At 43.4% G+C, this 14,329-nt stretch overlaps 1 protein-coding gene across 1 annotated transcript; it reads left to right on the forward strand.

Annotated features, from left to right (window-relative positions):
- Nucleotides 1–240: 240 nt before the first annotated feature.
- On the forward strand, nucleotides 241–13,934 carry LOC126984993 (uncharacterized). The gene is made up of 2 exons (XM_050839222.1): nucleotides 241–304; nucleotides 10,578–13,934. The coding sequence occupies exon 2, from the start codon at nucleotides 12,717–12,719 to the stop codon at nucleotides 13,932–13,934; it is 1,218 nt and encodes a 405-aa protein (XP_050695179.1). The 5' UTR covers nucleotides 241–304; nucleotides 10,578–12,716.
- Nucleotides 13,935–14,329: the final 395 nt, after the last annotated feature.

Here is a 14,329-nt window from a genome sequence, read left to right on the forward strand (position 1 = left end):
GTCGATGAAATGATGATGATGAGAGAGAAACAGTTTATATAACAGTATATTAATACTGTTACGACTGTCAATGTATTTATGTGATTTTTACGTGAATATTTATCTCTCTCCTTATACTGTATCTTATTTATTTCATTTGTTTTTCTACTTTGATATTTATAAGATAATAATGTTGGAAAACCTTTATATATCACAGAAAAATATGCGGTTCTTCGAGCAGCAAGCCACGCCCTACAATTCCTCAAACTCCTGCAAATCAAGTGTCAACAAACAGCGTCCGTTCAAAGTGCCGCTTCCTGACCTGGTGAGTTACCGCTTATCAAGTTTATTTTGCTGCCTACACACCTTCAGGAGACACAGGGCTGATGGCGGTAGGCTGTGGGTGTGTAGACGTGTAGGGGAAAGGAGAAAATGAGTGGTGATGGACAAGGAATAGAAGGTAAAGAGCCGTGCCCTATGTCTTCGTCCTCATCTTTCCCTTTCTCTACCTCTCTTTCGGCCCATATATTTCGTTGACTACCTACCTTCAGGAGACACAGGGCTGGAGTTGTTGGTGGTTGGCTGTGGTCGTGTAGGGGAAAGGAGGTAATAGGCGGTTGAAGACGAGTAAGAGATGGAAAAGAGCCACAGCCTTTCTCTACCTCTCTCGGCCAGTATGTTTCATTACTACACACCTTCAGGAGACACAGGGCTGGAGGATATGGTGGTGGTAGGCTGTGGGCGTGTAGGGGAGAGGAGGGAATAGGTGGTTGAAGACAAGGAATAGACGGAAAAGAGCCACCTGTAGCCTTTCTCTACCTCCCTCGGCCAATAATTTTGTTGACTCTACACCTTCAGGAGTAAAGTGATGGATTGTGAGCGAAGTAGAAGTGAGGTTGTAGATTTTGTATGCCCATATAGAGTGGGAATTGAATGTGAAAAAGAATGCAAAATAATTTTGAATGGTGAAGAAATGGAGGAGATCAATGAGTTTAAGTACCTTGGATCAGTTAGGTGTAAGCATGGTGAAACGAAGGGAAAGATAAGAGAAAGGGCATTGCAAGGAAGAAGGGTGGTAGGGTCTTTGGGACGAATCATGGCTGGCAGAAGTATGGACCTGGAGGTAAAAAGGGATTTGAGAAATACAATAATAGTACCAACCCTCACATATGCAAGTGAAATGTGGGCTTGGAATGAGAGTCAGAGGTCTTGAGTGCAGGCAGTGGAAAATGAGTTATTTGAGGAGTGCTTGTGGTGTGAGTAGAATGGATGGAATGAGTAATGAAAGTGTGTATGAGCCTTTTGAAATGTGTCACGGGGGTGAAGGAAGAAGTGTGGAGTGGTGGAAGAAGTGAAGCGACAGACTTTATTAAAGTGGTTTGGCCACATGAAGCGAATGGAGGAGAGTAAGATGACCAGAAGGGTGTATGTGAGTGAGATAGAGGGAGGGAATGCTAGAGGACGACCTCCAGTGCAATGAAGAGAGATTGTGCAGGAGTATATCAGGAAAAAGGGTGAAAGATCCTTGAGAAACTTTGAGCAGGCAAGGAGGGAGTGTCTGGATAGTGAAAGTAGGAAACTTCTGCCGTAGCCATCCCTGGTGGGAGCTCCTAGGAGCAGACGTCGATGAAATGTTAACGATGAGAGAGAAACCATTTATTTAACAATATCTTAATACTCTGTTACGACTGTCAATGTATCTATATGATTTTTATGTGAATATTTCTCCCTCTCCTTATACTGTATCTTATTTATTTCCTCTGTGTTATGTCTACTTTGATGATGTTTATAAGATAATAATGTTGGAAAACCTTTATATATCACAGAAAAATATGCGGGTTCTTCGGAGCAGCAAGCCACGCTCCTACAACTCCTCAAACTCCTGCAAATCAAGTGTCAACAAACAGCGTCCGTTCAATGTGCCGCTTCCTGACCTGGTGAGTTACCGCTTATCTAGTTTATTTTGCTGCCTACACACCTTCAGGAGACACAGGGCTGATGGCAGTAGGCTGTGGGCGTGTAGACGTGTAGGGGAAAGGAGAAAATGAGTGGTGATGGACAAGGAATAGAAGGTAAAGAGCCGTGCCCTATGTCTTCGTCCTTATCTTTCCCTTTCTCTACCTCCCTTTCGGCCCATATATTTCGTTGACTACCTACCTTCAGGAGACACAGGGCTGGAGGAGTTGGTGGTGGTAGGCTGTGGTCGTGTAGGGGAAAGGAGGGAATAGGTGGTTGAAGACGAGTAAGAGATGGAAAAGAGCCACAGCCTTTCTCTACCTCTCTCGGCCAGTATGTTTCATTACTACACACCTTCAGGAGACACAAGGCTGGAGGATATAGTGGTGGTAGGCTGTGGGCGTGGCGGTGTATAGGGGAAGGGAGGGAATAGGTGGTTGAAGACAAGGAATAGACGGAAAAGAGCCACCTGTAGCCTTTCTCTACCTCCCTCGGCCAATAATTTTGTTGACTCTACACCTTCAGGAGTAAAGTGATGGTTTGTGAGCGAAGTAGAAGTGAGGTTGTCGATATTTTATGCCCATATAGAGTGGGAATTGAATGTGAAAAAGAATGCAAAATAATTTTGAATGGTGAAGAAATGGAGGAGATCAATGAGTTTAAGGGCCGCTTTCACAGTCGTTTTGTTTGTTTTGATCATTACCAATGGCGCCGATCGATGCTATAGTTTTCGACGTGAAACTGGCCGATGGGGTAGTGGCGGCTACAGAGGAAGCGAGAGGTGTTGAGAGTGTGTGGTAAGGTGCGGGGCTAGGCTAACCCCACAGCCGCCACTACCCCACTGGCCAGTTTCACGTGGAAATTCTATAGCAGCGATTGCCGCCATTGGTAACGACCAACACAAACAAAAGGACTGAAAGCGGCCTTAAGTACCTTGGATCAGTTAGGTGTAAGCATGGTGATATGAAGGGAAAGATAAGAGAAAGGGCATTGCAAGGAAGAAGGGTGGTAGGGTCTTTGGGACGAATCATGACCGGTAGAAGTGTGAGCATGGAGGTACAGAGGGATTTGAGAAATACGATAATAGTACCAACCCTCACATATGCATGTGAAACGTGGGGCTGGAATGAAAGTCAGATGTCTAGAGTGCAGGCAGTGGAAATGAGTTATTTGAGGAGTGCTTGTGGGGTGAGTAGAATGGATGGAATGAGTAATGAAAGTGTGTACAAGCATTTTGGAATGTGTCACGGGGTTGAAGGGAAGAAGTGTGGAGTGGTGGAAGAAGTGAAGCGACAGACTTTGAAGTGGTTTGGCCACATGGAGCAAATGGAGGAGAGTAAGATGACCAGAAGGGTGTATGTGAGTGAGATAGAGGGAGGGAATGCTATAGGACGACCTCCAGTGAAATGGAGAGATAGAGTGCAAGAGTATATCAGGAAAAAGGGTGAAAGATCCTTGAGAAACTTTGAGCAGGCAAGGAGGAAGTGTCTGGATAGAGAAAGTTGAAAACTCTTCTGCCGTGGCCATCCCCTGGTGGGAGCTCCTAGGAGCAGGCGTCGATGAAATGATGATGATGAGGAATTGAGAAACTATTATCTGAGGTTGACACTGACAAAGCGACTGGACCAAACAATATACCCTGCAGTATACTAAAAGCTAATGCTTGCATTCTTGCACCTATCCTGCAGGTTATATTCTCGCAGACATTACAAACCGGAGAACTCCCTCAGGACTGGCTTTTGGCAAATGTGTCACCAATTTTTTAATCTGGAGACAGAACCCTCCCTGCTAATTATAGACCTATTTCACTAACCTCAGTTCCCTGCAAAATTTTAGAACGTATAATTCATAGACATATAATGGCCCACTTTGATTGGCAAAATATACTGACTGACAGTCAGCACAGCTTTCAGCCCAAACGTTCATGCGAGACTCAATTACTTGTGACCACACACGACATTTTGCAGTCCCTTAACAACCCCAAAGTTAAACAAGTTGATGCCATAATTCTTGACTTTGCCAAAGCCTACAACAAAGTTTCCCACCAAAGATTTTTAGCTAAATTAGAATACTATGGCAACGAGGACAACTTTCTAACTGGATTACCACGTTTTTGACTACCCACAAGAAAAGAGTTGTTCTTGATGGTAGTCAATCCTCATCTATTCCTGTAACTTCTGGGATACCTCAAGTCACAGTCTTGGGCCCCCTTCTTTTCCTTTCTTACATTAATGATCTCCCACTATCACTTACCTCTTCTACTAGACTTTTTGCAGGTGATAGTTTAGTTTATCGACCCATTTTAGATAGGGATGACTGCCTAAACTCCAGGACAGTTGGCTGCACTTACCTGAGCTGGGAGGCCAAGTGGCAGATGACATTTAAGGAACCAGACAAGTGCTATCCATCCATTCATGTGAGAGTACTAACAAACCTATTCCTCATTAACAAACTCCATGACACAAACCTAGCACTGTCTCTTCACTAAATGCTTGGGCGATGCATGGCTCCCAGCAGACGTGCGATGAGGAAACACACTCGTGAAAAAGAACCAGGGCCAAAGCTCACAGAGCCCTGGGGTTCCTGTGAACCTTAGCAGTGTAACTGTTATCAATTCTTACATACAAATCACTCGATCCGGCCACATGAGAATGTTGTGACACATCGGACACTAATAATAACATAAATAAATTAGAAGGCCATACAAAACAAAAGAAGCTGCAAGATGGAGCCCAGACATGATTACAGACACACTACATCAGTCTTTGCTTAAACAAGACATAAAACTAGACCCATGCCTTTGAAGACAAATACACCAGATAACAAATACTATATAAAATCACCGACAATTTAAGTAGACATAAAACAAAACACTTATTACACCCACATGATCACTCTAGGGGCAGCCACAACCTTAAGCCGCCACACCTACCAGACTAACACTACCGGTCAAACCTCACCATTTGTGCACATGGGCGGTCTAAGGTGCATATAAATGGCGAATGTGCAAAATGAAACATAGTAACCATAATGAGGAAAAATACATATGGTGGTCATGACCTAAACCCCTGGGAGGGCCCTTGTCTGCTGGCAGGGAAACTTCTGATAGCGTCCCCAATTCGCGCAACCAGTTTCTGGGTCGTGATCTGTAGAGTCCCGACAACCTAAGATTTAGGTGCAAATGTTATCACATCCGTTTCATAAGTACTAACAAACCTATTCCCTCATTAAGAAACTCCATGACACAAACCTAAACACTGTCTCTTCACACAAATACTTGGGCGTACATATCTCAGCAGACATGCGATGGAACACACACGTGAGCAGCATCAGGGCCAAAGCTCACAGGGCCCTGGGGTTCCTGTGTAGGAACCTTAGCAGGTGTAACACAAACATCAAAATTCTTGCATACAAATCACTCGGTCGGCCACACATAGAATGTTGTGACACCGTCTGGGACCCACACACTAACAATAACATAAATAAATTATAGGCCATACAAAACAAAGCTGCAAGATGGGCCAGACATGATTACAGACACACCACATCAGTCACTTTGCTTAAACAAGACATAAAACTAGACCCATTAGCAACACGAAGACAAATACACAGACAACAAATACTATATAAAATCACAAACAATTTAGTAGACATAAACAAAGACACTTATTTACACCCGAGAACTACATGATCCTCTAGAGGCAGCCACAACCTTAAATACCACACCTACCAGACTAACACTACAGCCAAACCTCACCATTTGCGCACATATGGGTGGTCTAAGGTGCGCAAATGGCGAATGTGCAAATGGCAAACATAGTAACCTATGGGGAAAAATACATATGGGTGGTCACAGCCTAAACCCCTGGGGCCCTTGTCTGCTGGCAGGAAACTTCTTGATAGCGTCCTCAGTTTAGCATAACCAGTTTCTGGGTCGTGATCTGTAGAGTCCCGACAACCTAAGATTTAGGTGCCATTATTGGCCCTGTTTTTGCCGCGCTTTGTCACCACCACCACCACCACCACCACCACCAACACTTCTTACCACCACCATCACCTTCATCACCACAACCACATTCATAACCCCCACCACCTTATCACTGCCACCACCTTCATCTCCACTACCACCACTTTTGTCATCACCATCACCTTCGTCACCACCACCACCTTCATCACCACCATGGACATGTTTACCAATACTACGTAGAAATTTAAATTTACGCGGGAGACGGCACTAGGGGGAACCGACCCTTAGTCAGTGGTGGGGGGGCAAGGTGGGCAGATGGCAAGACCACCTGCACAAATGGTGGGACGATGGCCGCAAATTAAGGCCGCGTAAATGGCGAGTGTACAAATGGTGAGGTTTTATTGTAGTATATTCAAATATTCATTCTTTCCCCGTAGCATCCAAGAGTGGAATCATCTCCCATCTCATGTAGTTAATAGTCCCACTTTTGACACATTTAGGAATAGGATCATCAGTCATTATCTCCCCAATCTTGGCCCTTCACCATGTCCCAATACCTTTCCTCATCCTAACCCTTATCCTAATCCTGTCCTGTCCCTTTGAATCCCCCGCACAACCCCCGCATATCATGCCACCCAAGAGTGGCCCTCTGCGGGTCCCTTAGAAATTAAATGAAATGAATGAAATGAGGAAAAGAGCCGCACTCTTTCTCTTCGTCCTTTTCTTTCTCTGCCTGTAGGTACTATGGTCCTATTCTTAAATGTGTCGGGCTCCCATTATGACTATTTTCTAAAGCAACAGAGAAAATTAACTGGGTTTTCATGGGTGATATTCATGTTTATGGTGCGGGAGTCTTGTAAAACTATCACTAGAATCACGAAACAATCCGTGAAAACTCCAGCAGCTTCTAAGAGAAACTTTTTGAACAGGCGAACTGAGATGCAGATATGTTTAAGAATACGGACTTACATCTTTGACTACACTTTCAGGAGACTCGTGGCTATATATGTAAGGAAGGAATCAATAGGAACCAGAAAAAATCATCCCACAGTCCTTTCGCTTGTAATAGCCCTTATGAGACACAGCCGAGTATAAATGCTCAAAAATTATATTTAAAATTGTTCCAATGATTAACACAATATCTGTAAGATTTTCATGTGTCAGTCAACACTCTGATCACAATTTCCATTGCAAGTCAGTTGTTTTTGAGGTTTTAATAAGTAAATGGAGATTGGTTACTATTTTTATAACAGCAGGATAGTATCTGATAGGTAAAGGGGGGCGACTACGGGGTGTCCTCCTGCGCATATGGTACGTCCAATAGCTTTGAAATCTTAGTATGTTGTTTGTTACTGTAAAGGTTTCTTATTCTGTGAATTTCATCAAATTTGGGTGAAGTTTAGGAGAGACTCGAACTAAGCGTATTTTTTGTTTTTTTGTTCCACAGGCTTTGATTTTCAGTTAATCGGTTTGAAAAAAAATGCCATAGAAACTTTGTTTACCTATCTACATTTTGTTGGAAGTAACTTTTTGATTTTTTGTTTTGTCTTCGAAGAAAAAAAATTACAATCTTTTGTCAGTTGCTATTTTCTCCTCTTTGTGTCCCGTTTTCTTTTGACATTATTGAAAATCTATTTCCAACTAAAAATTTCCCTTTAGTTGTAGTTTCAACAGATACCTAACAAAAGTCAATCAGACTTTTTACCGATTTTGTGAAATTATTTTAATTTTAAAAAAACTAATTTTTGAGATATTGGCTTCTAAAGATTTTTTTACATTTCATTCCTGTCCTGCCATTTGCATTTATTTGATTGGCATGAAACTTTCACATATTATTGTGTATATCTTGTTGACTTACTGGAGAATGATCAGACATCTGGGCCTCATGTAAGCGCCGAAAGTGCCGTGGAGTGCTCGTGGGAGTGCCTTGCTTCTACGCTACTCTCTTGCTTGTTATCTGAGGTTTGGCCGCTCCACAAGACCTCTTGATGTTGGTGACTCTTTTCTGGTTGCCTTGCACTTGTACATCATTTGTAAGGACGTTTTTTTGGCTGAGAGGAGAGAAAAGTACGACATACTTTCCCGTCTGTGTCTCGCTTGGCACTGGCGCTGGTGGCACCTCTCTTCCTCCCCTGCCTCCGCCAAGAAGAGAGGATGACAGATGACAAAATTTACGAAGAATTAAAATATTCTAATGCAATTTTTACGTATATACGAATGATACCAAGCATATGTTGACATGAGCGTCTTATGACGCCCATGTCCCGACTATGACGCAAAAATTCCCCAGGGGAGGGTTTTAATTTTACGAAACAAACCTCACCACATGGTAATTTAGGGTTTCCGCCACGCTGCTGAGCGAAAAACATGTACTCGTCAATTTTAAATATATTCGTCAAAAATACCTCGTAGTCGCCTTACGGTGGAGTTCTGTTAGTTTTTTTTTTTATTTTTGTTTTTACAACAAAGAAGGCAGCTCAAGGCACACAAAAAGAAAACATTAACAAAAAGCCCGCTACGCTGCTCCTAAGAAATAAATAAAGAGGTGTCCAAAAGCAAGGTCAAACTCGGGAGGAGAGATGTCCTGATACCCTCATCTTGAAAGAGTTCAAGTAGTAGTCAGGAGGAAATACAGATGAAGGAAGATTGTTCCAGAGTTTACCATCGTGATGCATGAAATAGTGAAGATTCTGGTTAACTCTTGCATAAGGGGTGTGGACAGTATAGTGATGATCATGAATAGAAAGTCGAGTTCAGCGGGGCCGCGGGAGGGGGGGGAGGAATGAAGTTAGCAAGTTCAGAAGAGCAGTCAGCGTGGAAATATCGCTAGAAGCTAGGGAAGAGAGGCAACATCGCGGAATTTAAGAGGTAGAAGACTATCAGTATGAGGAGGAGAGCTGATGAGACGAAGAGCCTTAGCCTCCACTCTGTCCAGAAGAGCTGTATGGAGCCCCCACATGAGATGCATATTCCATATGAGGGCGGACAAGGCCCCTGTATATGGACAGCAACTGTGCAGGGGAGAAGAACTGGCGGAGACGGTACAGAACGCCCAGCCTCGAGGAAGCTGATTTCGTAAGAGATGAGATATGAAGTTTCCAGTTGAGATTTTGAGTTAAGGATAGACCAAGGATGTTTAGTGTTTAGGAAGGTGATAGCTGGTGTTGTCAAAGAATAGGGATAGTTGTTTGGAAGATTGTGTTGAGTGGATAGGTGGAGAAACTGTGTTTTTGAGGCGTTGAAGGACACCAGGTTCCTCTTGCCCCTATCGGAAATAATAGTAAGGCCTGAGGCTAAGCGTTCTGCAGCCTCCAGCCTTGAGTCGTTAAGTTCCTGTAGGGTGGGTCTTCTTGAGAATGTGGTCCTGGTGGTGGTGCTTGGGGTGGTGTCCATGGGGGAGAGATGCTGGCATGTTGGTGGTTCTCTGCATGGTAATTTACTAGAACTAGATTATTCTCTAACATGGCTTTGTGAGGGATTTTGGTCTGATTTATGGATATGTGTCTGGACCCCTGAAATAGTCTGACTTAAAAACATTTCAGTAATGTCACTGACAAGTCAAACGGAAGCATACAACACAGCATTAGTGCTGAAAACGAATTACAGCCCTTCTGCCTGACGACAGGCACCACCGCCCGGGAAAAACTGTCATGTACATCACTTCAGATTCCAGTACAGATTGCACACTATCGGAAGTAGGAAGATGGAGGAATTTGACAATTTGTTCCTAGAGGATGACTACAGAATACAGATCACCTGTGCTTAATCCTTTGTATATGCCCCACATCCAGCGGCAGATGCTTTCTGTGTGGCAAGAGTTATGTTTACAGTTTGCATGTATATGAGTTCTGAGCCAACTCTAATTTTCTCCTTGTTTTAGATTGATGTCAACTATAATATTGTAAAAATATACATTTCCTCACCTGCACATGATGATTATGTTAAGAGATGATGCAAGAAATTCACCAGCATACAAAAAAACAGCACTGCTCCGGGATTAAAGTCACAGCTACAAAATAGTTGGACAACGCTGCCTAGGATCAAAAAGATGCGAAATGTCTTTAGAAAATGCAGCATCTTCCCTTCTTTCCCTTGCCTTATGTCATTTTCAGTTTTTATTTAATGTGAAATGACAAGAAAATAAATATTTCTGTATACAACACCAACTTTCTGGGTCTCAAAGAGCATTATATTCTATATTTCATTCTTCAAAAAAAAATTCCTACGGGAATTTGACTGCTGTGGTGCTGTGGCTACTACTCACTGATTGACCAGTGAAAAGTGTTTGTCTTTTGGGAAAACATATCACTGAGCACTTTTGGTCTCATTTGCTTTTGTATGCATCCGTCTGACTTGTCGGTGACACTACTGAAAACTCATTAACACCGTATCCAATATCTGGAGTATAGAAGTGTGACTTATAGAGTTTACTGTATTCTTTTTTATATATATATAAACTAGTCAGCACAAATGGTTTGAGGCTCAGTAAATGTAACATGCTGAAAATTTTAGAATTTTGCCTTATTGATAACTTTGGCATGGACTGAATATGGGAAGATGGATGAGAAAGAAATGGATATGAGAACTTTATTATTACCTTCAATATATTGCTGCATGTAGACTTATGTTAAAAACTGACTGGCATATATATTCTCTAATTCTATTACAATTTCAGTTTCAGACAGAGGCACTACACCGTGATATCCTCAACAGGAATAAAACAGCATTCAACCAGGTTATTGAGCGGTACATTTCCCTGGCACACGGACTTCCTCCTCCACTAGATGAATGTCCCTACCAGTCTCCACACAACAGCAAAAACAAACCAAGTTCAACTCCCTTATACCCCCAGAAGAACCTTTCCAGGACAGGTGCAACCATAAAAACCAGCACTGTCTCCCCAGCGATCTCATTGAGGCAAGATTCATGTTGTGATGAGGATGATCTTGTTAGAGAAGTGGAGGAATCACTGCAGAGGAGGAAACAACAGCTTGGGTTAAGTGATGACTTTATATGTGAGGAGATAGAGGATAATGAGGTTGATGAGGATGACCCCACTTGGGATGGCTCTCATTACCATGCCAGGGTGAATTTACCCACCAGATTGCATAAAAAGAGAAAACTTTCTGATAATCTTATTACAAACACAGTGGGGTCATCTGATGAAAACAAGTCTCGAAAGAAAGCAAAAGCACCTGTGGATGAGGTAAGCCTTTCCCAAAACAAAACTGCTGATTTGAGGAAGCTTTCTGTGCAGGACAGGCTTTCAGATGTGAGCAACTTACCAAGAAGAAAAGGTAGACCTCCCAAAAGAAAGTCAGTGCTGGAGGTGAATGATGAGGGTGATATATCAAAGAAAAGATGTAGATTGCCCAAACAAAAGTCAGTGCAGAAGGTGAGCGTTGAGGGTGATACGTCAAGGAAGAGAGGTAGACAGCCCAAAGCAAAAGTGGCGGCAGAGAGTCAAGAAAATCTGAGACAGAACAACCCAAGGAATGAACCCAAACGGAGAGGCAGGCCGCCCAAGAAGAATAAAACATTGAGTGTGAACCCCACCAAGGACGGAACCTCAAACAAAAGGTCACCTGATGAAAACAATGTGCCACAAAAGAGAGGCAGACCATCCAAGAAAAATAAAACATTGAGTCTGAACCCCACCAAGGACGGAACTTCAAACAAAAGGTCACCTGATGAAAACAATGAACCCAAACGGAGAGGCAGGCCATCCAAGAAGAATAAAACATTGAGTCTGAACCCCACCAAGGATGGAACCTCAAACAAAAGGTCACCTGATGAAAACAATGAACCCAAACGGAGGGGCAGGCCACCCAAGAAGAATAAAACATTGAGTCTGAACCCCACCAAGGACGGAACTTCAAACAAAAGGTCACCTGATGAAAACAATGAACCCAAACGGAGAGGCAGGCCATCCAAGAAGAATAAAACATTGAGTCTGAACCCCACCAAGGATGGAACCTCAAACAAAAGGTCACCTGATGAAAACAATGAACCCAAACGGAGGGGCAGGCCACCCAAGAAGAATAAAACATTGAGTCTGAACCCCACCAAGGACGGAACTTCAAACAAAAGGTCACCTGATGAAAACAATGAACCCAAACGGAGAGGCAGGCCACCCAAGGAGAATAAAACATTGAGTGTGAACCCCACCAAAGACAAAACTTCAAACAAAAGGTCACCTGATGAAAACAATGAACCCAAACGGAGAGGCAGGCCACCCAAGAAGAATAAAACATTCAGTCTGAACCCCACCAAAGACAAAACTTCAAACAAAAGGTCACCTGATGAAAACAATGAACCCAAACGGAGGGGCAGGCCATCCAAGAAGAATAAAACATTGAGTCTGAACCCCACCAAGGATGGAACCTCAAACAAAAGGTCACCTGATGAAAACAATGAACCCAAACGGAGGGGCAGGCCGCCCAAGAAGAATACAACATTGAGTGTGAACCCCACCAAGGACGGAACCTCAAACAAAAGGTCACCTGATGAAAACAATGTGCCACAAAAGAGAGGCAGACCATTCAAACAGAAAGCAACAGGGACTCTTAAGATCCACACTCAAGACTGTAGTGTAGTGCTGAGAAGGCTTGGTGGGGGCAGGGAGGCCATCCAGTCTGTAAATAAATCAAATGAAACCAGGACACTGTGCAGTATTAGAGGTGCAGAAGAGGAGCAAAGACCTCAAGAGAGCAGTAATGGTATTGTGAAGCTGGTGCAGGAGGCAGTGGGAGGGACTGCTGGTATTCTGCATAGGGTTGAATATGGGAAGTATATAATCTGCCTCCTTGACACCATGGACACGATGCTTGTCATGGTAAATCAAAGCGTGCCCAGTGAAACTAGTACTGGCAAAGAAACAGAAGCAACTACACGAAAGACTTCCAAAAAAGAGAAGAAAAAAGCCCAAGGAAGAGAACAGAGTACAAGAACTCATACTGGCAGCAACATGGAAGCAAACACACAAGCAGAACAAACTGTCAGCAGAATTACTAACATAGAGAAAAGAAAAAAGGTAGACCAAACAGCTAAAAAAACTAACAACAAAGAAAAAGATAAAAAAGCCATAGAAAAACAGCAGACAGTGGATAAGAAAGCAAGGAGTAGCACAAGAACTGAATCCTCACGCCATCATGAGGCGATGCAACAGTCTGAGTCAACTGTTGAACATCCTACAGTGAAAAAGATGGGACAGAATAACAGCCGAAAAAGGGAGCACATCTCAAACGCAGTCAAGTCACCGAAGAGACAAAGGAATGAGTCAAGCGTGCCCGCCAAGGCTTCTGTTGCAACACACCTGGCCATAGATGCCATGTTGTCACCTGGGCAGAATAGCGGCATTGTTCCCAGCAGTGAAGGCAATGTGCTGAAGAGATTACATGTTGATCCAGATGCAGGAACAGATAAAGTTACAGGTCAGTTTATGCAGCATGAACCTCCGAACACTGGTGAATCACCAAATCAGCCCAAAAAAGCATGTGACCTAGAAGTCTCTGACAGAAGTCTTTCTTCCGATGGGTCAGAGTCAGAGTCACAGTATGAAGATGGATCGCTTACTGATAGTGATGAAGATGACATGATTTCAGAATTTAGTGCAACCCAGAAAAAGAAGAGCTTCCTCCATCAGACACGAGAAAGGCTGAAAAGAAGGAATTACAGACCAGAGCACAGAGAGTCAGTGAGCAAAATTATATTTGATCGTGACGATGACATCCTTATTATGGAACCGCCCAAGCCTGTGCCCATGTCAGAAAACAAGAAAGACAACACAAATTCTGAAAACAGCCAGAGCACAAAGGGGGTGCAGGGCAGACCCTTCATGGTATCACCATATGTTTCCCTGAAGACCCAAAGAGCCAATAGGAGAGCTGCAGGTGGACAGCAAAGCCTGACCACTAGCAGTTCCTTCATCCAAGGCCCTCATCAAGACCTCCATCATGAAGAAGGTTCCAGAGATGATGACTTCGGCCTCAACCAGGGTACCAGTGGACGGTCAAACGGAGGAGGAACCTGACCCTGAGGACATGTGGGATCTCCTGCCAGCCCTCCACCTCCTGGCCGCAGGGGGCCAAGACCAGCCTCCACCTCCCTGCTAAAGGCGCAAGAATCTGGCCACCGTGGGTGATCTGTGAACAACTTTATTTCCATCATTGTGAAAGTTTTTTTAATGTTTTGCTCCTCCACTTCCTTCTTCCAGTTGTAACTATTTGAATTAGCATCATTTCCCAGCATGAAAAGCCTGACTATTAAACCACTAATCATTACTAAGCAGCATATACCTCATTTTGTTTCCTCCAGTTTTCTGTCTTTCTGTCATTCATTACTTATTAATTCATTTACCTCTCTATTCCTTCTATCATTCGTTCATTCATTCATCCCACAGGAGACTGCAGCCACGGCTCCAGAGAG

The sequence above is a fragment of the Eriocheir sinensis genome, chromosome 58 (assembly GCF_024679095.1).
Source record: "Eriocheir sinensis breed Jianghai 21 chromosome 58, ASM2467909v1, whole genome shotgun sequence".
Lineage (NCBI taxonomy): Eukaryota > Metazoa > Arthropoda > Malacostraca > Decapoda > Varunidae > Eriocheir > Eriocheir sinensis.